The following is a 27,611-nucleotide window of genomic DNA, read 5'->3' as shown; positions in this document are numbered from 1 at the left end:
CAGGATGTAGAGGGGTGTAGGTACAACTCTAGTCACCTTGTTGGGCAGCCTGGATGGACCATACAGCTCTTTATCTGGCATCAGTCCATTTACTGTGTAACATGGCTATAATGGTGACTGCTGCACCTGCTATGGCCAAGGAATTGTTCTGCAGACACAGCATCTATGACTCATTTCAGTACTAACTAACTTTAAAGTATCAGCAGAGTATGTTCCTTTCTCATGGACAATCCTCTTCAGGGTGGTCGAAAAAAAGCTAAAGAATGTCGTTCCAAAATCAGAACTTCGAAAGGGGATTTTGAGGGCCCATGTTCTGGTCATTGAGGCACTATCTCCAGAGATGTGACTATATCATATTGAACCAATGGGTTCTTGAGGTTATCCACAAGCAATATGCTCTTAAGTTCACACACCTTTCTGATGCTTATGGAACCTCCCTGCCAGTAATGGAAACTCTAAACAGATCGTTGCATTTTTGGAATCTATCGTCCTAGTCCTTCTTGGGGAATTGGGGCTCGGGAGGTACGCCATTTATTTTGTATTTCCCAAAAAGGAGGGCACTTTTCTGGTTGACTTTTCTAAACTTATGACAAGTCAACAAGGCATTATAGATGCCATGTTTCTGGGTGTAAACTTATCAGTCATGGTATCAGTTCAGGGAGAATATTTGACTTCTTGACCTCACAGAGGCATATTTTTATATTACTATCTGGCCAGACCACTCGAGGTATCTGCGATTTGCATTACTGGGAGAGCATTTTGATTTCCAAGCTTGGATTGGTGATGGCCCTGAGGACATTCTTCAAGGTGATGGTAGTTGTTGTGTTGGTGCATTGTGAAAGAGAGGGGTGTTGATCACCCCAATTAGCCAGTCGTTGAGGTGTGGGTGTAAGTCTTTCTGGGAGTGCAAGACAGTAACAGCATAGATAATTCATTTTCTGAAGGAACTGGGTTGGGTCATCCACTTTGCCAGGACCAGACTGATATTTGCCAGTTTGTATTTCTGGGAGCCCACTTCAGTACTCTACATGGCAGAGTGTACTGGATGAAGAACAGAGTTAGAAAATTAAGGCGTTTATCAAGGTGGATCAACCCAGCTTGGAGTTAGCTGCTGGGTCTGAGCTCAGTGGCAATAGCCTTGGATCTGGTGCCTTGAGCCAGATCCCACATGTGCCTGCTGCAGAGTTCACTTCTCTCCCAGTGGTCTGCTCAGGTGCATAGTTTAGGGGTGAAACTCTTCCCCCCACACACCTTGACCTTGGGGGGTGGGGTAGGCAAGGGCCAGTCTTTGTGGTGTCTGAAAGAGGAACATCTTGATGATAAGAGTGGATTGTGATTACGATGGATACAAGTGTGAGTGATTGGGGGAGCCCATTGTCCCTCTGAGAACACTGGTTCATCAACTGGTTGGAGGTGAGAGCAGTTACTGTAGCCCTACAGGCCTGCGTTCCTTTGCTCAGGTGCAAGACAGTTTAGGTTCTATTGCACAATGGAACTGTTTTTTCAACCATCAGGAATGGTACAAAGAGCAAACAAGTTACCAAGGAATTGGGGTCCCTATTGTGTTTGGGCAGAGAAATATCTAGAAGCACTGTTGACAGCTCATGTGACTGGGATAATGCTTGGGCAGACTTACTGAGCAGGAATATTTGGATTCCAGAGAGTGGCAGCTAGCAAATTAGGTAGTTGCCCTCATTGTAGGCCATTAGGAGAACCTCCCTCCCCATAATGGATCTTATGGCAACTGTGGAAAATGCTGATGTTCCTAGGTTTTTCAGTCAGACAAAGGAACAATTTTAAGAGGGTCTGGATGCTCTTATACAACTATTGCTTTGAGAGGGCTTGCTTTGTGAGTTTTTTTTTTCTCTGTGGACTGTGCTGGGCAGAGTGATTCAAAGGGTAGAGAGTCACCTGGGCCCAAATGGTTACAATGGCCCTGGATTGACCAAGGAGGCTATGGTATGCAGTTCTGCCCCTGGGGGTGGGATAGCTCTTGAGTCCAGTCCTAATATTGGATATATGGACATAGTTCTTAATTAATTATTCTGTTTTCTTTTGGCATTATACCTGTGATGTGTAATTTATTTTAATATTTGACATATATTTAATCTCTTGTAATCTGCCTAGAACTAGAGGCCGACGGAAACCAGTGGTATTGGTTCCGGCCAAAACTGAATCTGTGTCCAAAATTCACCAGTTTTGGCCGGAACCAAAGCAGAAAATGACTTGTCCTCCCTGATTGCCCCCTGTCCTTTCAGAAGCATGCACTGCTGCCTTCCTTCCCCCCCCCCCCCCCCCCCCCCCCCCAGCAGAGACTTGGCCCCACCGAGTTGCCTAACCTCCCTGGGCTTACCTTAACAAACCCTCGTGACAGGGTGCCAATCTCAGAATGGCTGCTGGGATATGCAGTGGCAGTCTCAACAACCATCTTGATTCAGTGGAGGCAACAGGCAGGAATGGATGGGCTCTGTTCCTGCCCACAAAGAGGCCACTAGACCACCAGAGTTTAAGGTAGGCCTGGGGCCTACAGGGTGGTCAGGCAGACCGGAGGCCCAGGCCTCTTCTGGGGGAGGAGAGTGGGAGACAGCAATGTAACCCACTTTCTGCCCGGGGGGGGGGGGGGGGGGGGAGCCGCAGCAGCAGCAATAGCATACAGTGATCGCCGTGGGGAAGGTAGTTCAAAATGCAGTGGTGTTTTCGATAGAAAGCTGAATTTGTGGTTAAGTGGAATGTAAATGTCCATGTATTCAATTCAGTTCCAGGCATTGTGGCCTTTTATTATTTGGGGTGGGAGGGGGGGCAGGAGCGTTTCAATAAGCATTTGGCATTAAATTTATGTTTAAACTTTTTTATTGACGATATGCATAATACAATTCAACTTGGAGTATTCATACAGCATGGATCAGTATACAAGTCAACATTCCAACAACACATTCAACATCGTCAATCACTTCCCCCCCCCCCCCCCCCCCCCATTTTCTCCTCCCCCCTCCCCCCCCCCCCTCCTTACAACTTTTATGTTTGAATCATTTTATTGATGATCGACAAAAGACATGAGTTAGACAGTTCCATTCTGAATCAATACGTAACACCAACGTGGCAAACTATACAGAGTACATCCTTACTTTGTCGTCGTGAATTTTAATTTCCCCCCCCTCCCCCCCCTTATCCCTTTCCCCCTCCCCTTGTGGGCAATCTGCTCAAAAGCCTCCATTTGGGCTTAATGCTTATACATCACATAAGATCCACTAATTCAGCAGTACCCCAAAAACAACCCTTTAAATCAACATGACCGAAGCAATAAACTTCCAACTCTTTCCCAGCTTAGCCCTCTTGAGAGCCTTCCCTTGCACCACCCTCCCCCCTCCCAATTAACCCCTTAATAAACAACGAATCTGTTCCAACACTGCTGCTGACTTCTGGCTCCCACTCGCTAAACTTCCCAGGCCACACCGTAGCTGTGCATCTGCTATTAAGCGAGAGGAACATTGTATTACGGTTGCCAGAATTAGGAGTCAGGCTTGGCCCCCCTTGTAACAGACTCCCTGGTTAACAACACAGCGATGTACCTTGGCTCTGATGGCCCACCGCCGTAACTATGGAACCGCCGGGACCCACCCCTACTACCATCTCCTCTTCTTATTAACCTATGGTCCCCTTAACAATAGGGAACCCTCTAATTGCAAAAAAAAAAAAAAAAATTAAGTTCAGAGCCTATTTAATATTAAACTCCGTGCTTTAGGTGACAGCGACTGTATGTATGGTTCCCAAACATCCAGAAATGCCTTTCGTCTCTTGGGGAAGGATCCTACCCCCCTACGCTCCATAGCCATGATCTCATGAAACTTGTTTCTCCAATGCCAGTATTCCGGAGACTTCTCACTCTTCCATGCGCTTGGCATTAAATTTAAAAAACTTCAGGTGGCTGCCATTGCCTGGTACAGAACGCAAATTCACGGTTAGCCTACGTCGTCTTATCCAGATATTAGACACTTTTTGAAAGGAGTGAAGGATCTTCAGCTCCCTCTTCTGGCCTTCCACAGGACGCTGAAGGACGATGGATGCATCCCGCTTGGGATGGGGGGGGGGGGGGGGGGGACACATGTAGATGGGCTTCATACCCAGGGTGCTTGGTCAGCTCAGGAATCAGATCTGATCATCCTCCTAGAGCTAAGGGCAATCTGGAATGTTCTAAGGACTTTCAGAGATCGGCTGTCCAACCAAATTGTACTCATTCAAACAGGTTGCAATGTACTATACCAACAAGCGGAGGGGTACTGGATTGCACCCACAGTGTCAGGAGGCCGTCCAGATGTGGCAGTGGGCTGAAGGGTCTTCCTGTCCGAGTTCTGTCAAGCAACACAACAGCAGTGGCCTACATCAATCGTCAGGGCAGCACTCAGTGCAGGGCCCTGGCTGCGAAGACGTCTCAGATCTGCGACTGGGCCGAGCGCCACCTAGAGCTGCTGTCCACGGCTTGCATAACCGGTCAGAGCAACGTACAAGCCGATTTCCTCAGCAGACATCAAATCGACCCGGCAGAATGGGAACTGGCAGAAGTTTTTCTTCAGATTTGTGCCAAATGGGGGACTCCAGGCTTGGACCTCATGGTGTCAAGCGTAAACGCTAAAATCCCTCGCTTTTTTCAGCAGATGGAGAGATCCTTGCTCAGCGGGGTTGGATGCTCTGGCTCAACCTTGGCCCTCAGGCCTCCTGTATGTGTTTCCTCCTTGGCCCCTTGATAGGGCGAGTACTACTTCGGATTCACCTGCACCGAGGATTGGTGATTCTCATTGCCCTGGATTGGCTAAGGCATCTGTGGTATGCGGATCTCCGGCGGATGCTGGTGGATGCGCCTCTTCCTTTGCCTCGGGTTCCGAACTTGTTAGTTCAGGGTCCGGTGACTATGGAAGATCCTTGCCGCTTTGGTCTTACGGCCTGACTCTTGAGAGAGCGCATTTGAGGGACAAGGGCTATTCTAATAAGGTTATTGCCATGCTCTTGCAGGCTCGCACGCGGTCTACCTCTGCAACTTATGCTTGGATCTGGTGCTCTTTTGAGGCGTGGTGTACTCTAAAGTCTATCTCTAAAGTCTATCTCGCCGACTCTGGCGACAGTCTCGCTTTTGCTGGACTTTTTCCAGGGCGGGCTACAAAAGGGCCTGGCCTACAATTCCCTTCGGGTTCAAGTGGCAGCATTGGCCTGCTTCCGGGGGAAAGTCTCTGGCTTGTCCCTTGCTGCTCATCCGGATATTGTCCGATTTCTCAGAGGGGCGCTTCATCTCCGTCCTCCTTTGCGGTCAACCTGTCCGGCTTGGAACCTGGGGCTCGTGTTGAAGGCGCTCCAGCGATGACCGTTTGAGCCTCTTAAACGGGCTTCTGAGAAGGATGTGACTCTCAAGACAGTTTTTTTAGTGGCAATGACATCGGCAAGAAGAGTGTCTGAGCTTCAGGCTCTTTCCTGTCGGGATCCTTTTCTACAGTTCTCGGAATCCGGGATAACTGTTCGTACGGTGCCTTCCTTTCTGCGAAAGGTGGTTTCAGCTTTTCACCTGAACCAGCCCATTTTTCTTCCTTCCTTTTGTTTTTTTTTTTAATTTGTAAGAAGTCTTTATTGTTCATTGAAACAACACAAAGAATGCAAAATACGATCCATCAAGATACTTTTTCCTATGACTAATACAATATTCCACTAATACTTCATACAGTATAACTCGTCGTAGTTTCAACTTTCCAATATCAACATCACTGAACTTCAAAATTTTTTTCAACTTTTTAATAAAGCAAAGATTACCCTCCCTCCCACCCCCCTACCCCACCCCGCCAAGAGAGCACCACTGAGCACTACCTTTTTTTTTTTTTTTTTATATATAAACACTCTCTTTACAGACATACTAGTTCGTCAGAGCGTCTATAGGAATGTACTTCCAAACAGATTGCCATTTCCCTATTTGTTGTGTATGTTCAGCCACCAGTCTCTCCATCTCACGTACATACCTCAACTTATTAAGCCACTTAGCTAGCGGGGGAACTCCCTCCCTCCTCCATTGTGAAGCTACAACCACCCTTGCTGTGCCAACCACGTGCTTGGCCAAAGTTTGTTGACAGGACAATAGGCCTGCGATCCTAGCGGAAAACAAGAACACCTCAGGGGCCCAGGGCACTGTACACCCTATCCAGGCCTGCAACCTATAGTGTACCGCCTTCCAAAAGGCACGAATTTTAACACAATTCCACCATATGTGCCCCATGGTGCCCTCTTGGCCGCACCTTCTCCAACACGTGCCCGAGGCAGTCGGAAAGATCCGCCGCAGTCGAGCAGGCGTAAGGTACCAACGATATAGTACTTTCACAGCATTCTCCTGCAGGGGTACATGGGTCGACACCTTCACAACTGCTTTTTCTATACTCTCCCACCCAGGGTCTCCCAAGCTCACTCCCAGCTCTCGCTCCCAGCTTCTCCTATGTACCCCGTAACCGGGCGCCTGTTTGCTGATATTATGGTACAGGGAACCTATCAGTCCCCTAGAGGAAGCATGTCGCTCACATATCTCCTCCAGTTCTAATTTCTCACGCTGCATCACCTCCCTCACCGCCTTACTTTTAAGGTGAGATACCAATTGACAATAGGCAAAGTCACCTCCCTCCACCCCTGGGTATCTGTCCAGCAATGCGTCAAAAGACACCAAGGAGTCAGCTTCAAATAATTGGCCCCAGGTTCTCACCCCTGTCTCATACCATTTAGTAAAAGTCCCCGTTACCGTCCCAGGTAAAAATAAAGGATTAAAGGCTATTGGAGTATGCCGGGTCAATATACATTGTCTCTTAGGGAACAGACTATCCCAGTAATGGAGTGTTACAGCTATGGAGGGGCAAGCTCTTTCAGTTATACTTCTAAAAGACTTTGGCAACCACATTAGTGCACTCAATGGTTTGTCACCCACCGAATGTTGTTCTATATGCACCCATTGGCGATCCGGGTATTCTTGATACCATTCAAGTGCTGCTTTCCCCTGCGCTGCCCTATAATACCATGCGAGATTGGGTACCCCAAGTCCTCCCCTTTTCCTTTCCTTATATAGGAGCGATCTCGCTAGCCTAGGACGTTTTCCTGCCCAGACGAACCGCACCAGTTTATCTTGTAAGTTAGCTAAGAATTGCCTGGGCATTATCACAGGCAGCACCTGAAAAAGGTATAACAGTCGTGGCAGGACATTCATTTTAAGAATGGCTATTCTGCCAAACCATGATGTTCCCAGGTCTCCCCACCTCTCTAGATCTTCCATAATAATTTTTCCCAGCCCCTTATAGTTTGCATTAAAGAGCTCCGAAGGATCCCTAGTCAGATTCACCCCCAAGTATTTTAAATGTTTGTGTGCCCACCGAAAGGGAGATGAAATCTTTAAGGACTCCACCACATCCTCCGGAATTGTCACGTTCAGGGCCTCAGATTTTGCCATGTTGACCCTAAATCCAGACACTGCAGAGTACTGCTGTATCATTTGTTCTAGGTGCGGGAAGGTGGTCAAGGGTCGAGTGACAAACAGCAGTACATCATCTGCGAATAAGGCCATTTTATGAGTTCTATCTGCTATCTTGGCTCCCGAGATATCAGGATCAGACCGCACACGGGCTGCAAAAGGCTCCATCACCATCGCAAATAGTAAGGGAGACAAGGGGCAGCCCTGCCTAGTACCTCTGTGTAGAGTGAATAATTCTGAATTTCCACCATTGACCCGAACACAGGCCTTGGGAAACTCGTAAAAGGCTCGAATCCAGCTACGAAACTGTATTCCAAACCCCATGTTTTCCATCACCTTGTACATGAAGGGCCAGTGAACCCGGTCAAAGGCTTTTTCCGCGTCAAGGCTTAAAAGACATAACGGCTTCTGGTTATTTTTTGCCAAGTTCATTATATCCACCACCCTTCTAATATTGTCCATCGCCTTTCGATACTGTACAAAGCCCACTTGGTCTGGGTGAATAAGTACTGGGAGAATAGGGGCCAGACGATTTGCCAGTACCTTAGCCAATATTTTGACATCTGCATTAAGCACAGATATAGGTCTATAGGATCCGCATTCAGAATGATCTTTACCTGGTTTAGGCAAGACCGCTATCCATGCCTCCATCATTGACTGAGGTAATGACCCCCCTCTCCCCACCTGATTAAACAGATCTGCTAGGAGCGGAGCTATCTCAGGAGCAAACTTCCTATAGAACTCATTGGGCAATCCGTCGAGCCCGGGCGATTTATGTGAGGGGAGACTACTAATTGCCTCCTGGATTTCCCCAGGGGTGATTGGTTCATCTAGCATTGCCTGCTGCTGGTGACTCAGAGAGGTAAGTTCACTATCCTGTACGTAATGATCTATCAGGTCCATCGAAGGGTTGAGCTCCTGGGCATATAGATCTTTATAAAATTCCCCAAATCTGTTTCGTATTTGTTCGGACGTACTTAAGGTACCTCCTCCAACATCTCGTATCTTTATTATATTCCGCTCAACTTTTTGCCTACGCAGCTTTATGGCGAGAAGGCGCCCTATTTTGTTAGCGTATGCATAGGAGCTCAACCTATTCTTTGCCTGTAGCATGCTTAAATGCTCCGAATATATGGAGTCAAGGCGCATTCTCTGGGAACTAAGTTCTCTCAGAACCCTAGCTGAGCCATTGGCCTTATGCTGTTCCTCTAGCAGGCTAATGCTTTCCAGGCAATTCGCGATCTGCGCCCTACGGGCTTTCGATTGTCTACTGGCCAGTTGTAAAAAATATCCCCGGGTCACCGCCTTCATAGCATCCCATATTGTGCTAAGCGAGGGCCCTGAGCCTATATTAAATTCAAGATACTCCTTCAACATTTGTTTATATCCATCCACCACTGCCCCCTCCCGCAGAAGACCAACATTCAGTGTCCATCTTTTATTTTTTTTTTCGGCCCTAATATTTGGTAGAGTCACCCATACTGGAGCATGATCCGACAGAGTCACATTACCTATCCCTGCTTCCGGGCCATGCTCCACCAGGGTTGCATCCACAAACATGTAGTCAATGCGTGAATAAGAATTATGTACTGCAGAGTAAAATGTATAGTCTCGTCCCCTCTGGTGTTTCACCCTCCATAGGTCCACTGTGCCCAGCGAAAGCGCCAAAGACCTCAAGGCCAAAGAGTCCCTCTGACCCTCGCCTCTGGGGAGCCCTGAACGATCTAGGCCTGGGTTCATCACTGTATTAAAGTCCCCCCCTATTACAAGTGAGCCCTGCGCAAAAGTGGCCAAGGAGTTTCTAACCTTCTCCAGGAACCCAGCCTGTCCTGTATTAGGCGCATATATAGAGGCCAGGGTTAGATCCACATTGTCAATCGTGATATGCATAAAAATATAGCGTCCACCCATATCCCGCTTTACCTTGAGAACCTGCACCCCAACCGCAGCATGAATTAAGATCGCAACTCCTCCTTTCTTTGACCCAGCTGCTGATGCAAAATACACCACTGGGTACTCTGGGTGAGAAAGAAGCCTTTCATGCCTACCCACCAAGTGCGTCTCCTGCAGGAGAACCACATGTGGTCTATGCTGCTTTATTTCCTTATAAAACTTTTGCCTCTTCTGAGGCATGTTCAGGCCCTTTACATTATACGAGAGTATTTTTAAGTCTGTATTCATCTCCATAGAGTGAAATAAAGCTGTTCTATCGCACCCCTTCGTGATATCTCTATACAATGCCATAGTGCAAAGTGTGCGCCCTTCATACCCAGCAGTGCCCCGCTCTCTCCCTTATTTCCCCATATCCCACTATCCCCCCTCCCTCCCTCCCAACCCCTCCCACCCCCTCCATTCACACCAGTTGAAAGACCAATGTCCTCCAAGTGGGTCTTTAGGAAGTTATCCACCCACCACACAGTGCCCAAACCCACATCAATCCCTCCCCATCTATATCAGCTTACACACGATCCCACATACACCTATCCCTTACAAGCTTCATTACTATTCCCTCCCTTCAGTTTACCGTTTCAATACTCTTCAAAGCCCTATAGTTTAGGGCCATTGTCAACCTTAACATCAGTGTTCAAAGTCAAATGGCAAATGCAGCTATGCCTACCCATCAAGGTAGTCTCCTGGAAACATGGCCCCAGTGTCCCGATCCAGCCTGATTCAACGCTTCTGATTGTTGTGCCTTGCGGGTCCCGGAGTTCTCTGCCATCGCTGAAGCCTCGTCTTAGTAGCTGGCGCCACCACTCCAGGTGCAGTCTTTGCGGACACCATTTCAACAGCGTGCAAGGCTTCCCATGCCTCTTGAAGAGTTTGCACCCGATATTTGGTGCCTTTCAAGGTAAAGTTTAATGAGAAGGGGAAACCCCATCTATATTGTATCTGCTGTTTGCTCAAGACTTCCAGCGCCGGTCTCATCTGCCTCCTCATCTGAAGCGTGTATAGCGAGAGATCCTGATAGACCTGAACCGAGGCTCCACCGTACTCCAGGCTCTTTGTCTTCCTAGCTGAAGCCAGAACTCTCTCCTTAATCTCATATTTGTGGAATCTCACAATGATATCCCGTGTCTGCTGCTCCTTTCGCGCTCCAAGAGCTCTGTGCGCTCTATCCAGCTCACATCTCAGTTCATCTGCCTCAGGGCCCAACAAGGTTGAACATAATGTGTGCACTATCTCTGCCACGTTCTCCGTGTCTCCGCCCTCTGGAACTCCTCGGAAACGGAGGTTATTTCTTCGTCCCCGGTTTTCAAGATCATCTAGTTTGTATTGCAGGAGCTCATGTTTTTGTTCCATCGTCTGCAACATGCTGGTATGCTTATCTAGCAGTTCGGCGTGCTCATCTATTTTTAATTCTGCCTCCTCCACTCTGCCGCCCAATTCTCTGAGATCCGCGCTGAGCGTATCCATCCGCTCTAAAATTTCCTCTTTTGACTGCTTAATTTCCGACTGGATCGTAGCAGATAACTTACGGAGCTCAACGGACAATCCTTTCTTGGAAGGAGGAGCTCGCGCCTCAGACATAGATAGCGCTGAATCCGAGTCCGACGGAGACCCGCGCTCCGGAGACTCACGGTGTCTCGGGGCCTTACTCGCCGTGCTTTTCTCCGTTTTTTCCGCCTCTTTTTTCCGGGTCGAGGCCGCTTTACTCATGGCGTCTGTGTGTCAGAAGGTAATTTCTTACAATTTCGCGATGTTTAACGCCGTTTGGATCAGAGTGTTTCCAATTTTTCAGCGTTGGGGAAGGGAGCTATGAATTCAGGCTGCCATGCTTTCGGCTGACGTCACTTCCTCCTTCTTCCTTCCTTTTGTAAGGAGGAGTTTCCAGACTTCTTTGGGCAATTGCGCCTTTTGGATGTCCGCAGGGCTCTGTGGCAGTATCTGCAGATATCAAATGAGTTTAGGAATTCTGATCATTTATTTGTTCTGTTGGCAGGTCCCCGACAGGTTTCCGACGTCTAAGGCCACTATAGCCCGCTGGCTTAAGGAACTCATTTTTTCTGCTTATCTGCTTTCAGGGCGGTCGCCGCCTGAAGCGTTTAAAGCGCACTCTACGAGGGCAATGTCCTTTTCGTGGGCTGAAATGGGTGTCTTTTCTCTTCAAGAGATCTGTCGTGTGGCTACCTGGGCTTCTCAGCTCTCTTTTGTGCGGCATTACAGGCTGGATGTGGCAGCGCGGCAGGATGCGCATTTTGGAGCGCAAGTGCTTGCTCGCGGAGTTGCCTGTTCCCACCCTACTTAGGGAGTGCTTTGGTACATCCTATCAGTTAATGGATTCATCTGCTGTTGATGACAAGGAAGGGAAAATTAGGTTCTTACCTTGATAATTTTCTTTCCTTTAGTCACATCACATGAATCCATGATCCCTCCCTGACTTTAGTTTTGTACAGATGTTGCATACAGACATTGTGCCTCATCAGGAGTACTTGAAGACAAGCTATCAGAGTTTCTACATGCTGTTTTTATTGCAGGAGGTTGATAACGTCCCTCCTTTGTTTGCTTATTGCTCCGGGTCAGGGGCGTTTGTTCTCTGTGAGGAAAGTTTGTTATTTTGCCTTTTTTATTCACTCTGCTTTGGAAATTTCATATACTGAAGGCAGAGGGGGCTGGGCGTCCAGGAACACCATGTGCTTTCAGTGTTCTCTATCTCCACCTGCTGGTAGGCGGATACAACCCATCAGTTAATGGATTCATCTGCTGTGTCTAAAGGAAAGAAAATTATCAAGGTAAGAACCTAATTTTCTCTTTTTACAGTATCTCTCCTACTGGTGTATGGAAGAATACTCAAAACATTGTATGGCCTGACCTAGTATGCAAGTTCTTATATTCTAAGATCATTAGGACTTATAGTTCTTCCACATCCTCTCTTTTGCGCCCTGGTTCCTCTGAGGAAAGTAAGTCTTGGGCTAGCCTTGTAGATTCAGGATAGATGTTGTTTTTTGCCATTCATTTGATGACTGCACAGTTAGATAGCAGGTAGCATATTACAATTCTGTTCTTGTTTTCCCTAGGTATGTGGGAATGCATTGATGAAACAGTATCAGACACAGTTCTGGAAACTGATCTTGCTAATCAAAGAGGACTATTTCCCCAGGTATAAGAACTGAGCAAGGGAAGGAAATGTAGTACATTTCTCGGTTTGTAACTGGTGTACAAACCCAGCTGGACATCACACCTTTTTTTTTTCTTTTCTTTCCTTTGTAGGATTGAAATGATTACCAGTTCTGGACAGATGGGCTCTGTCACTCGGCTCAAGCAATTCTTGCAGGTGAAGTTTAGAACTCATCTTTGATCGTTGAGTGGGATGTTTAACATTTAATGTTTTCTGTAATAAAAGGTTCTACAGTCAATGTGTTAAAAAATGATAATAATTCATCTGCCAGATCAGTCCAGAAGTAATTGGTTATTCCTCTCAGACAGCAGATGGAAACAGAACAAAGTTATTCAAAGTTGTTAAATCACAAGAGGATTGTGGAAAAATGCAAGAGGACCTTACGAGACTGGACATCCAAATGGTAGATGACATTTAATGTGAGCAAGTGCAGAATAATGCATGTAGAAAGAGGGACCTAAACTATAGCTATGTGATGCAAGGTTAGGAGTCATCACCCAGGAAAAGGATCCGTGTCATTGTTGATCTGTTGAAACCTTTTGCTGTGTGAAACGGTAACTAAGAAAGCCATTATTAGAAAAGCAATGGAGAACAAAACTGACAATAAAATAATGCCTTTGTATAGCTCCATGGTGCGACCGCACCATGAAGATTGTGTGCAGTTTTGGTCACTGCATCTCAAAGATATAGCAGAATTAAAAGTATGTAGAAGAGCGATGAAAATGAGAAAGGGGATGGGATGACTTCCCTATGAGGAAAGGTTAAGGAGGCTAGGACTCTTCAGCATGGAGAAGAGATGACTGAGGGGGAGATATGATAGAAGTCTAATACTGATGTCATCTGAGTAACACCAGAGTTGATTCTCACTTTTGGTGGACAATTTGGTCCTATTTGACTGTGGTACTTAGATTTTAAATTTATCAGTCCCAAAATGTGCTGACGATGGATGCATCCCGCTTGGGATGGGGGGGGGGGGGGGACGACACATGTAGATGGGCTTCATACCCAAGGGGCTTGGTCAGCTCAGGAATCAGATCTGATCATCCTCCTAGAGCTAAGGGCAATCTGGAATGTTCTAAGGACTTTCAGAGATCGGCTGTCCAACCAAATTGTACTCATTCAAACAAACAGGTTGCAATGTACTATACCAACAAGCGGAGGGGTACTGGATTGCACCCACAGTGTCAGGAGGCCGTCCAGATGTGGCAGTGGGCAGTCCAGCATGGGATGCTTCCCATGGCCACTTACCTGGCGGGCAAATCCAACAGCCTGACAGATAGACAGCAGAATCATGCACAAGGCACTTACCTGGTGGGCAAATCCAGCTTAGAATTTGCTTCCTTGCATCATCCGGATCTTGCTGGCCTCTAGGAAAGATTCCATAAAGAGATGTTACTCTTTTAAGAGGAGGAGATTTACAATTTGTTCTGAGGGCAAGGCCCTAGATCCCCTTTCATGCCCTGCTTAAATACCTTCTACACCTTTCGGAGTCTGGGCTCAAAACCAACTCTCTAAGGGTTCACCTTGGTACAATTAGTGCTTTCCATCACAGTGTAGAGGGTAAGCCCATCTCTGGACAGCCTCTAGTTGTTCGCTTCATGAGAGGTTTACTTTTGATAAAGCCCCCTATCAAACCTCCACCTGTGTCATGGGACCTCAACGTCATACTCGCCCAGCTGAAGAGTGTTCCTTTTGAGCCACTGGATTCCTGTCATCTGAAGTACTTGACCTGGAAAGTTCTGTTTTTGGTGGCTGTAACATTGGCTCACAGAGTCAGTGAGCTTCAGGCCCTGATAAAGGATCCACCTTACACCAAGTTTCATCATAACAGAGTAGTTCTCCACACGCACCCTAAGTTCCTGCTTAAGGTTGTGTCGGAGTTCCATCTGAACCAGTCAATCATTCTTCCTACATTCTTTCCCAAGCCATATGCCCATCAAGGCAAAAGTGCACTTCACATCTTGGACTGCAAGCGAACATTGGCTTTTTACTTGGAGCAGATTAGTTCCTACAGATAGTTCACCCAGCTTTTTTTTTTCTTTTGATCTAGCAGGATGGGGGTTGCTGTTGGTGAAACACACAGTTGGCTGACAGATTGCATTTCATTCAGTTATGTCCAGGCTAGACTGACTCTTGAGGGTCATGTCAAAGCTCACAATGTCAGTGCCATAGCTGCGTCGGTAGCCCACTTGAGGTTGGCCTCAGTTAAAGAATATTGTGTTTTTCCTTATTAAAAATAATCCCTTTTTCTTTAATTCTATATTCCTCCTTCAGTTTCACCTTCCCATTCCCAAAATAATATGGTTATTCTTGGGTTCACAATCCTCCAATCTTGTGATCCAGCCAATTTTGGGCACAGTCATCTAGGTCCCTAGATACGGAAGAGACAAAAGCCTGGAGGGGCTTTATGTGAGAGATATGCTTCCAGAAGTGTGCCTTCTGTGAGCTGTCTTGAGGAGCTGGCTGCATGAATCCTTGACCACCTAGTAGTAGTAGTAAAGGTGCTTCAGGCTTCCGTGCTACTTGCGAGCCCACTTCCAGATGAATAGCGCATGCATGCTGCCTTCTGATAACACTGGCTCTGCTGGTATCCATCAGCACAGGCAGCTCTGACTCTGCCATGCTAGCAATGCAAGTGCCTTTGGATCTGCTATGCCAATGCTTCAGGATCCTGTACTTGGCTGGGGGAGTATAGGGAACAGGTCCCTGCAATAACGCTAATAGCTAATGCCAATGTCTCTACTTCCAGCACACAACCCCAGGGCGGTCTAGGTCTGGTATCCTGGTTTTGGGCTGCACCTCAGATCTCCATCACTGGTCTCGGCCAAGGACTCCTTTCAGGAGTATGGGGATGATCTTTCCTTCCTGGAGGAAAGCATGTTTTCAGATGATGAATGATAGCCTGTTCTCTGCTTCTTCCTGAAAGATAATTCTTCCCTCAGTTTTCAAGTGTTGGAGTCCCTGGAGAACTCAGAGGAAGTGAGTTCAGATCCTCTGGAGGGGATCCCATCTTGGAGGGAGTGTGGTGACTGACTGAGGCCTTTCCACTGCACAAAGCTCTCCTTCAAACGGTTCTTGCCAAATGGGGAGGCTATGGAAGTGGGCCTGGGAAAAAACAGACTCTTAACTGCTTTTCCTGGCAGATGGGGAACCTCTTTTCCAGGTCCCAAGGTAGGTGCCTTAGTGACTATCCCTGTGGAGGAGGCTCCATCTGTAAAGGATTCCCATGATAGGAGCATTGAAGATCTGTTGAAACAGGCATTCATGTTATTTTGGGCAGTGCAAGTGGCAGTCTGTGGAGGATGAGGTGAGGCTGAAATCAGGAGCAGCCTGTTTGGCAGATAGTGTGTATGATCTGCACCATCTGTGCTCAGTGGTGCCGGTAATTGTTGCCCATTGACCCACTGGGCTGTGAGTAAACTTCTGAGATTTGTCTTTGCAAGCTCTCATTCAAAGGTTATCTCTCTTTTGGAGAGGATCTAGAAATGTTGGTAAAGGACCAAGAGGAATCCAGGCCTTAGATTATGTTCATCAGCTGGGGCTGCCTTAGGACCTCCAGGTTCTACTGGCCAGAGAGACAGTCGGCAGTGGCAGGCAGTTATTTTTCAGGTCAGGGTTAACCCTCAGGGAAACGTAGAAACACAGGTCTGGAGGCTCTGGTGCTGGAGCTAGCATTTGAGTCCACACCGACCAAGCTGGTAGCTCTGGAGGCAATGTCAAATGCAAGTGGTTCTTCAGCTGGTGGAACGAGTTCAGTTCATTGGGGGAAGGGGGGAAGAGGGTGTCAGTGCTCTTGTGCATCCATGGCTAAGACAGTAACTAATTTTTGTTCCCCTTTGCCTGCTGATTAGTCAGATGATCTGTAGATCTAGGACCATCCAGTGGTGGTTGTAGGGGGCCCCAACTGGCTGTGGTTTGCAGTTTTCATGAAGCTCATTGTGGCTGAGACCTTCTCTCACTCTCTCTCTCTCTCTCTCTCTCTGTGGAAAACCCATCTTGATTCTATCTTATAGCTTGGCACTCAGAAGGGTGTGGCTAATTCGAAGGGTTATGCCCCAGCAGTCATCCCTACTCTTCTTTAACCTGTAGGACCTTTACCTCATTGGCTTAAGTTCAAATTTGATGCCTTTCTGAGGAATTCTACACAGTTGAGGCGGTTTCTTCTCTCAAGGCAGGTCTTTTTTTCTATATTTAGCATTAATAGAGTGGAGGAGTGGCCTAGTGGTTAGGGTGGTGGACTTTGGTCCTGGGGAACTGAGGAACTGAGTTCAATTCCCAGCACAGGCAGCTCCTTGTGACTCTGGGCAAGTCACTTAACCCTCCATTGCCCGCCGCATTGAGCCTGCCAAGAGTGGGAAAGCGTGGGGTACAAATGTAACAAAAATAAATAAATAAAATATACAAAAACATTGGTGTGTACTTTTGGTTAGTACTTTTTTCTAAAATTTTCAATAAACATTATTGAGTTAAAAAAAAAAAAAAATAAATATATATATATATATATTTATACACACACACACACACACACACAAACAAACCAGACCTGAAATACAACAACATTACATTAGCATCCAGGGGGAATAATATATACCCTAAAGAAGCCCTTTTTTCCCTCCCAACAAATACCCCATCCCCTTTATACATCCTCCCGCCTTCAATCAAAACCTCCCCCCCCCCCCCCCCCCCCCCGCCACCAAAGTAAGGAAAAATCATCAAAGAAACCTTCCACTTCCCTTATTGTGATACAGAAAAAAAAGAGGAAACATCACATAAAGTTATACAGGAGTGTTCGATTGCATGATTCAAGTTGTATAAGGATCCCAAACTTTATGGTAGGGAAGAATGGTACCATTTCGAACATCAGTGAGCTTAGACATCTGATGAATATATGCCAATTTCCTCAGTATAGCCTGGGTGTCTGCCCCCTCTTAACTCACTGAAAGTGCAGATGACAGCTATATCCTGCTTTTGTGACTAGATTCATGGCTCTTTGATGGTCTTTTAGCCAAATGATATGTGTTTCTTGAGGGGGCTTAGTAGGATCAGACCCCCGTTCATTGCTGTAGTTTCTCAGTGGGATTTAAATATAGTTTTGAATGCCTTGCCAGAGCCACCTTTTGAACTGCTGTGCCATGCATCTGTTAAGGACTTGTTTCTCAAGACACTCTTTTTGGTGGCCATTTGCTCAGTTTGCTACATTTTGGAGCAACAAGCCCTCTCATGTATAGATCCCTATCTGATCTTTTCTTCAGGTGCTGTTTTATTTTTTCCAGTTCCACTGTTTCGTCCCCAAGGTGGTCGCCCTTTTTCATGTGAAACATGTCATCATGTTGCCGGCATTCATGAAGGAGGCGACTGGCAGGAAGAGCTCATCTTTCAAGCTAGATGTGTGGTGGATTCTCATGTGTTACTTGAAGGTTACAAACTCCTATCACCTGTATCTTATTTCATGGGTTGTGTAGGGAAGAGGGAGCTCCAAAGGCTTCCTTGGCCTACTTTCTAAAGGAGGTCATTGCTTCAGGCTATCTTTTGCAGGGCCATCAATTTTATTCTGCAGACTTCTTTGTAGTTGGTTGCCTCTTTAGAGAATATCTATAAGGCTGTGATTTGTCTTCTTTGCATTATTCATGAAGCATTACAGACTGGAGGTATGAGCAAAAGAATGTTGCCTTCAGGGCTAGCATGATCTATGCTGCCCTGGCTTCTTTCCATCCCTAGGAGAAGGGGGCTTGTGTACATCCCATTCATTTGGACTGGTGTAGCAGGATGATGAATGTGACAATGACATTTAATGTGCCTGTTAATTTTCCTTGGATTGTGCTAGACCAGTACAGAACAGACTCTGGAAGCCAGTAATTTTTTTTCTGTTTTTCTGTAGATAGTTTTTCTTCACAGCTCACTGTTGTCATTCTCTGATTGAACATAGTTTTTTTGTATATTCCTTCTCCCACACATTCTGTGGATGTTGGTGGGTGACATCAATGTTCTGTATTTCTGGATAGGGAGTGGTTTTAGATTATGGTGGTTTTGGATTTTTGATCCTATTGGGTCTTGGTACTAATTACTGGAGTGTATCTTTGCAAGCACAGTACTTTTATAGACAGTGGTGTTCTCTGCCTCCATCTGCTGGTGAGGTGGCATAAGGCCATTTGTCTGGATTAGTCTAGCAGGATTCAAGGAAAGGAAAAAACAGTTAAGAATAAATTTCTCCTTGTTAGTATATAATGATTAAAACCATGTTCTTTCATTTGTTCAGATAACCAAATAGGTTAAGCTCTTTGTTTTGAACCAGGGACATATTATACCTGAATACTTATTACCCTAAATAATTCTCTGGATGTCTGTTTTGTATCCCTATAAAAATATTGGGGTCACTATTCATCGGGAATTATCCAGGTAGAAGCCATTTCTACCTGAATAAGTCTTGCTTACTGAGTCCATACCTGGATTTTCAGCAGCATTATCTACATAGTGCCAAGGCAGTCTGACCAGATTTAGTGGCATTATCTAGGTAGTGCTGGGGCAGAGTGGGGAATTTGCCACTTGACAGCAATATTCTGTCCTCTAACTAGGTAACTGCTCAAACAAAGTTACAACCTTTTTGCTGTCTTAACTTCCTCTGGTTACCTATCCAGGTACTGGTCTAAATATCACCAGAAATGCCAGCCAAGTTTTATACTCGGGTATTTAGAACCAGCTTGTATTTGGATACTGGTATTGAATATCTAGGTATAAAATACCTGTGGTAAAAAAAAAAAAAAAGACTGCTGTGGGTTGAGTATTGGTCCAATTGTTACTACTGTCGTCGTCTCTCCTAGGAGTTTTATGCATTTTTTCACTTCAAAACATAATTTAATTTCAACTTGAAAGAAGAAAAATATGTTAAATTTTCAACACTGTAGATCATTTTTTTCCCTTCTTGGATGATTTGTTTCTTTCTCTTTTAAATGTACTTTTGTTTCATTTTGAGATTAGTTTGTCTTTACTTGCACACTTCTCTGCCCTCCCTCCAGTGACATTTGCTTTATATCCAACATAAAACAATAAAGATATAGTGAGGTCCATATTTAGCATGATTACAGTGGGCATTATTGAGCAGCACTGCCCAGATTCCAGCTCTGATTGCTGCAGCACTGACCTGTTAGTGCTGGGTCAGTCAGTGAGTGGAGCTGGGATGGAGCCAGCACTTAACCACTTAGTGGCGATATTCAGACCGCTAACGAGTTATATAAGCACATAAAGTTAGGACAGCAAAAGGGCTAACCAGGTCTGAATACTGGTCTATGCCTGGGTAACTTCCAGTTGTTTTCTGTGACCTAGATATTCAGTGCCAGTGCCTGATCATAGCCCGGTATTGAATATCTAGGCTTAATTCGGTCCACAGTTGTCCATGGTTAAAATCTGCTGTGGGCTAGATACTGGGGACAGTGTTTCTATGTGCCCTTGTAGTTTCTGTGATATAAGCAATGCTTTTCCTTATAGGTACTTTGCATTTAGTATTTCCAGCCTTCTTGCATTTGATTTTTACTAGCATGCATAGCTGTTATTTCGTGGGTGATACTGATGGTCCTTGTACCTCTTTTTATTTTATTTTAGCAATGTTTACAGCAAAAAGAGGTTCCTCTGCCTAAAGGAGTGCTGACATCTACATTCTGGAGAACCTGAATTAGCTTTTACTCCTGACATTTACTAACTCTCCTCCAGCTGGTGGTTTCATTTTTATTTGTTTTTTTAGAATTGCAATTAATGAAATTCTGTAAATGTAGGCTCTAATGCAGTGGTGGCAAACTCTATGCTTCAAGTGCTGGTAACTGACCTGGCTTTCAGGATCAGTAAAGTGAATAAATGTTATTACGGCTACAGTCCAGGATCAGTGCTGACCATCCCTGTTCCTTGGAGCAGGGAAGTGTGACATTGTGATGGAGGATGACTCCTTTCTTGAGGACCAGTGCTGGCACATGAACAACAATCATGAAGTAATCTGCCTTTGATGAGCTCTTAACTCTGCAAGAGGGCTGAAGTATTGGTAAAATGCCTATCTCTGTTCTCGGGCTGTTTGTTTAATTAAAGCTTTTTATACTATCTTTATTGACGAATGGGTCAAGGAAATTTACAATCTTATTTTAAGTTAGGAAAGAACTTGGTATAAAAATTAGGACAGAATCATTCAACAACATACAAACACAAACTTGAAAGTGTAACAGAATAAGCCAGTCAGACTCTCAGACCAGGATAACTAGGCACCAAAAACTAATGGAAAAAAGTGAGCCTTTAAGGAAGATTTAAACTTTTTTTTTTTTTTTTAAGAAACATCCTTGTGAAGAGAAATAGGCAGAGAGTCCCAAAGACTGGAGGTGAGAAAGGAAAATGCACAATTTCTGGTTGTTTCCAAATGAGCTTGTGTATATTTATCTCACCTTATGAATAGTAATGGGGTCTTGGAATCTGTCAGCTGGTTTCTTTATTAGGCTGAAAAAAGAGCGCTTCGGCTAGTAATGTTCCTGCTGAAGCCAACAGCAGCTCTGTGATTCCTGATGGTTGCTTTACATAGTATAAACAAGAAAAAGCAACACTGGGCCTTCAAGAAAGAGACAATGGCAGTCCTTTATTGTGAAAGGCAGTTTTCACAGAGCGTCTGGTAGGATTGAACAAACACTCAGTGGTGGCTGGCAATTTACTTAGACTGTCTGAACATTCCTGCTCATATATTGTGAAGACACACTTTGACCCCTGAGGCAGGCACTTGTGCGCCGAAACACGGCCCGTGTCGGGTCTTTTTCACAATAAAGGACTGCCATTGTCTCTTTCTTGAAGGCCCAGTGTTGCTTTTTCTTGTTTATATTGTATGCTGTATTACCCTCTCTTTTGTGATTGCTTTATATAGTAAACATGTCCCACTGCTCAAAACCTAGCTGATCATTTCGCCAACAAGATGCTCCAAATTAGATCTGAACTATCTAAAGCTACACCAACAGAGGAAAATAGTCCAACCCTTTTCTCAGCCTTAATCACTGGAGATCCTACAACCCAAGGACTCAAAACTGGGAATCTCTTCAACCACTAACAGTTGAGGATGTAAGATCAATGCTGCTGAAATGCTCCCCAGCCAACTGCTCCGTGGATCAATGCCCAAAACACCTACTCAAATCCATCCCTATGGAAGCAGTAAACTGGATACTCCATAATGTCAATGAGCTATTAAACTGGCTCTCTTCCTCCCGATACGGACAAAATTGTTCTCACTCCACTACTGAAGGGATCTGGGTCAGACGTAACATCGCTTGCAAACTACCATCCAGTGGTAAGCATACCACTTTTTTCTAAAGTATTAGAAACCTACATTAGGTAACATCTCTCTTTATGTCTGGAAAAATTCTCTGTTTTACACTGGTCACAATTTGGCTTCAGATCGTCACATAGTACGGAAACATTGCTGCTAGTTCTAACTACATATGTCAAACAATATGTAATCAAAGGCAACCAAGTAATTCTTCAATTCGATATATCAGCAGGAGCTGTGTTCAAATGGTTCAGCAGATTCCTTTCAAATCAAAGCTATTCTGTCAAACAAAACAACCAACTTTCCAACTTCTGGTCTCCTAACTGCAGGGTCCTGCAGGGATCTCCCCCCTCACCTATCCTGTTCAATCTCTGTCATCCCTTGTCTCAATACACCAGGGACTTAATGAACTACTATTATCCTATGCAGATGACATCCTGCTTCTCTTACCAGTGACAGCATCAAACATAGATCCAACTCTGTCTGTAGCGAATGGTGTGACTGCTGGTTAGCACTTGGTCCTGACCAATAAACTGAAATTGAATTTGCAAAAAAACAAGGTCCTGTAGTTCCGAAATCAGGGAGTTGAGGTCCCATAATCAATATCTTTGACCAATGGTCAAATCCTTACAGTCAAAATCAGAGTACTAGGGGTCTTTCTTGATTTTTCAGTCACCTTCTCTTCCCATATTAACCAGTTATGGAAGAAAACACTATTCAAAATGAGACAGCTACGTCTAGTCAGATCATTCTTTGACCAAAAATCCTTCGCACTACTAGTCCAAATGTTAGTTCTACCTCACTTGGATTACTGTAATGTTCTATTTCTTGGTATTAAGTGTCAATATCAGAAAAAAATTGCAAATCATAGAGAACACAGCTGCTAGACTTATATACAGATTGAACAGATATACTAGTGTTTCAGCTCATCTAAACAAACTGCACTGGCTTCCTATAGCAGAAAGACTGGGTTCAAAGCTGCTTGTTTAGTTTTTTAAATCCTACAGGGCTTCACCTCTGAACTACTGACTAAGACCGCTTTGCTATGTCTGTTCCAGTCTAACAGGCTGAAACAACAACTGATGCTAGCATCACCGTTCCAAAAGACAATTCGAAATCAGAAGATTTTCAGCTTTTTATTCCCTGTTCTTGGAGTCAAAATATGGAACTGTCTACCTATTCCCATCAGAACAGAAAATAGCTACCTCAACTTCAGGAAGAGACTAAAACCTTTCTGTTCCCAAAGACTACTTCATAACAATCCATCGTAACTTCTACCTTCTAGTATCATCCATTATCCTTTCCTTAATGTTTTTAGTCTCATGCATTACACAATTGTCTCTGGTTTTCATATCTCACACTAACACTATTTGCTTTTCTCTCACTTAGAATGTAAACTGCACTGAACCCTGGAAAGGGGATATTAGCGGTAGACAAGAATTAATTTGAATTGAATAGTATTTGGAGGTAAATGTACACCTTAATTGTATATTCAAAAAATTGCTGTATTGGATGGAGGGGGGAGCCGAGCTGCTTTTTTTTTTTTTTTTTTTTAAAGCTTTGAATATGTTGGTAGTAATTCCTGGACTAAAGCTATTACTCCTTTCTCTTACTAGTGCTTGCTTAGCATGCAGTAAATGTTTTAAGGTGATGAAGAATGCACATTTGTAATGGAAATAACTCCATTTTCAGTACTTTCTTTTCTTAAATTGGTCCTGCTATTTTCATAGGCATTGGTTTCCTAATTGCTCCTTTTCACATTTGCATTTGTTGGCAGTAGCATTTTGTATGGCTCTTAGGGAAGGTGCAGAGCTTAGTGCTGTATAGCAGAGGCCACTGGTTGGGAAAGGGCTGATGAATGGGGTGGGAAGGTCATGTGCTGGATCTTGAATGCAGAAGTTTTAGCATTCAAACTACTTTAGCCTTATTTTGACTTATTTACCTTTCTAATCTCTGGGGCATTTATGTCCCTACATTTGAGTTGTCATAAGGCTAGGGTTGCCAACTGGCTGGTTTTTGCAAAGACCAGACCAGCTGTTGGCAGGTCCTTTAAAATCGACAGAAGAGACCCCCCCCCCCCCCCTTTTTTTTGTGTAGCATGCCTAATCCTTGCTGCTGCAGTCTTGGCAGCATTCTGTCTATGTCTGTCTCTCTCTTTCCTCCCCTCCCTTCCAGGGAGCCAGCATATCTTCTACTCCTCTCCTAAGGCTCCCACAAATCTGGCATCTCTTCTCTGCTCCCTCTCCCCCCATGGTCCTCCAAACCTAGTAAGTCACCACCAGCAACAGCATGAAGACATTTCTGGCCTTCCCTTGACTGGGTCCTACTCACAGGAAGCTGCATCAGAGGAGGTATGGGCCAGCTGGGAACAGCATGTCTTCAAGTTGCCACTCCTGGCACCTCACCAGGTTTGGAGAACCATGGCCCCTATCCATAACAAGACAGCACCCTGAAACACCAATATACTTTTTGTTGCAAATATAGAACATGTCAGACCACAACCGATCTCTATACAGAAACTAAATACTAGCAGAATACCACACTTTCTTGTCAGCCCTCCAGATCTGCTGACACATGGGGTTATGCTTGCCTACCAGCAGATGGAGACTGAGAACACAAACTCTTTTTGACCCTGTATGTAAATACTGTGCCACCCTCAGACAGCCAATATGTTCTCAGTCTCCAGTAGATTGTAGGCGAGCAACCTGTGCAATCAGCAGCCAGTCTGGTGGGCCTAGAAAGGATAGGTCCTTTGGAATTAGTTGGTGTGTGATGTTTGGCAGCATTTGTTTTCCAGCGGCTTAAAATAGAAGGATTAAAAAAAAAAAAGAACAGCAACAACAAAACCCTCCTTTTTGGTTGTTCCTTTCTGGGCCCGTGCTGTTTGGGTAGTTAGTCTGCAGGGCCATATTTTACCCCTGGAGTGGCTGGGTCCCCGTCCCCCCCCCCCCCCCCCCCCCGGTGGCTGGGAGGACTGGTAGCCTCGACCCTGAGTCTCCCCTGAGCCTTGAGTGGTTTCCCACACTTGACATTAGCTGCTAAATAAAATAAAATCAGCAGAAGAGTCCTCCGATTTCCCAGCCCAGGTTTGGGAGTTGTGCAGGGGAGGTCAGGCCTCGTGCCTGGTTGTGTGCATAGCATGCTTGCACATCTTCATCAGTGTCATGCTTGTGACTGCCGTGGGTTGTAGACTCCAGGAGCGTGTTGGCACCTTTTGTGGGGAACTGAAATACCTGGTCTCGCAGAACCAGAGGGCCCTGCACTGGACCTTCCTACTCGGCCTCTGGGGTCAGGTTGACCTCAATGGCAGGTACATAAGTACATAAGTAGTGCCATACTGGGAAAGACCAAAGGTCCATCTAGCCCAGCATCCTGTCACCGACAGTGGCCAATCCAGGTCAAGGGCACCTGGCACGCTCCCCAAACGTAAAAACATTCCAGACAAGTTATACCTAAAAATGCGGAATTTTTCCAAGTCCATTTAATAGCGGTCTATGGACTTGTCCTTTAGGAATCTATCTAACCCCTTTTTAAACTCCGTCAAGCTAACCGCCCGTACCACGTTCTCCGGCAACGAATTCCAGAGTCTAATTACACGTTGGGTGAAGAAAAATTTTCTCCGATTCGTTTTAAATTTACCACACTGTAGCTTCAACTCATGCCCTCTAGTCCTATTATTTTTGGATAGCGTGAACAGTCCATTCCACTCATTATTTTATACACTTCTATCTACAGTTTGGCGGGAACAGATGCCATGACTGGACCTGCCCACACTGAGGATGTGAGGGCAGGGCCTTCCCATGTGGCATAGAGCACCACCAGACCTGACCTCCAAGCCTGGTACAAGGCCAGATGAACTCTGGGGGAAACCCTGAGGAGCTCCTTCTTGACCATCCCCCACAGCTGAGGCCAGGCCAAAGATGGATTCTCACGCATCAGCCTGTCAGTCCGGCTCCCTTGCAGCAGATTCCTCAGCGACCCTCCAGACCGGTCAAGACGCTTGGGTTATGCACGCCTACCAGCAGAGGGAGACTGAGAACACTAAAACTTAAACCAGTATAAGCTAGCAGCCAACCCCCAAGCAGCCAGTAAATCTCAGTCTCCAGCAGAGGGTAGACATGCAGCCTGAGCAGTCAGTCTGGTCTGGTAGGATTAGATTTTCTTAACTAATACCCTGTACTTGGAATTATTTTTGGTTGAGTGCTTCAAGAAAAGCGGGTCCAGTGGGATTCACTTTTCTCTGCAGCCTGAGCAGCCAGTCTGGTCTGGTAGGATTAGATTTTCTTAACTAATACCCTGTACTTGGAATTATTTTTGGTTGAGTGCTTCAAGAAAAGCGGGTCCAGTGGGATTCACTTTTCTCTGTGGAATTTAGCCGGTGTGTGGCTTATTCCCCGGCTGGCCTTTGGTTAGGCAGCCATGTGCCTCGGCTCCTGTTGTGACAGGAACTTTGAGAGCCATAACGTCTGGCAGTTTGTAGCTTTGAAATCCTCTTTCTGAACTTTCTGCCTGTTGCCTCGGTTCCTGCTATGGCAGGAACCTTGAGTGCTTAGTCCCTGTCAGCTCTTACCAACTGGGCTTTTGTTGTGAGTGTAAAAAAAAAAAAAGAAACAGTGTTTGGCTGCTTGGCAGTGCTTGACTGTGTTGTTTGGGAAGCTGACAGAGAGGCCTGGGGATTTTGAGCAACTTTGAGAGAGCTGGGTCGTTAGGGTGTACCGCTTTAAATTTGCGATGTCGGCGGGAAAGCCGTCGCGTTGCCGTTCTTGTGCGCGAAGGGGGATAGACGCGCCAGGAACTCAATGCAAGTTCTGTGGGGAGCCTAAACAGCCTGATTCTTCGCCTCCGGTACTAGCTGCGGAGGGTTCAGGTAGCGGTAAAGGTTTGCCCGGCTCTGACTTGTCCTCTGGACCCGTAGCGGCGGTTCCGAATTTGGCGGGAACCGCTGCCATCTTGGATTCGGGCGCCACGGGGATGGCTGCTCACCCGCTGTTGGAAGGTCCGGGGCAGAGTGCTTCCAGGCCTCCGGAAGGTGCGGGGGCCATGGGGTTTCCTCCGGATTTTATTTGGGCCATGTTTCAGGCCTGGCAGTCAGGCCCTAATCAGTTAGAGCCTCTGGTTGCTAAGCGACAGCATTTAGATTGGTCTGAAGAGCCAGATTTGTTTTCCTTGCCTCCCTCAGACGACGAGGGTAGTCTGCTGGGGGATGAGTTCCTAGGGGACAAGGTTTCTGAGGAGGAGGGGCCTTTGCCAGGTGAAGACCACTCGGTGGTGCGCATTTTCCCTAGGGATGAGCTTCCTGAGCTGATTGAGCAGGTAGTGTCCACGTTTAGGTTTGATTCGCCTGAGCCGGTGGTAGCAGACGCTGAGCAGCTTGACCCTTTAGTTAAGGGAATTCGGCGGGCAGCGCGTACTTTTCCCATGAATTCAGATCTCAGAGATATGATCGTCCAGGAGTGGTCCTCCCCAGACTCTCCTTGTAGGGTGAGCAGAGCTATGGCGAGACTGTAGCCTATTCCGCAAGGAGATAAGGACTCCTTTAAGTCGGCGACAGTGGATGCGGTGGTGACCGTGGTTACCAAGGCTACGGCTATTCCGGTTGATGGTGGGGCTGCTCTCAGAGATCCGCAGGATAGGAGATTAGAGTCATTTGGTGCAATTTTGATCTCTCGGCATTGTCACTTCAGGCCGCTCTGTGCGGGGGCCTAGTAGCCAGGGCGTGTTTCCGTTGGGCTGAA

General features: G+C 45.9%; 1 protein-coding gene across 1 annotated transcript in view; it reads left to right on the top strand.

Moving 5' to 3' along the window:
- GLE1 (GLE1 RNA export mediator) overlaps positions 1 to 20,680 on the top strand; it is a 132,793-nt gene extending 112,113 nt beyond the window's left edge. Inside the window, exons 14-16 of the mRNA XM_030207920.1 lie at positions 12,496 to 12,578; positions 12,689 to 12,752; positions 20,193 to 20,680. Of these exons, the coding sequence (XP_030063780.1) occupies positions 12,496 to 12,578; positions 12,689 to 12,752; positions 20,193 to 20,261 (216 nt within the window). The 3' untranslated portion in view covers positions 20,262 to 20,680. The remainder of the gene's footprint in view (positions 1 to 12,495; positions 12,579 to 12,688; positions 12,753 to 20,192) is intronic.
- The last annotated feature ends 6,931 nt before the right edge of the window (positions 20,681 to 27,611 follow it).

The sequence above is a fragment of the Microcaecilia unicolor genome, chromosome 6 (assembly GCF_901765095.1).
Source record: "Microcaecilia unicolor chromosome 6, aMicUni1.1, whole genome shotgun sequence".
Taxonomy (NCBI): Eukaryota; Metazoa; Chordata; class Amphibia; order Gymnophiona; family Siphonopidae; genus Microcaecilia; species Microcaecilia unicolor.
Note: the sequence above shows the minus strand (reverse complement) of the source record. Positions and strands in the feature narration are given on the sequence as shown.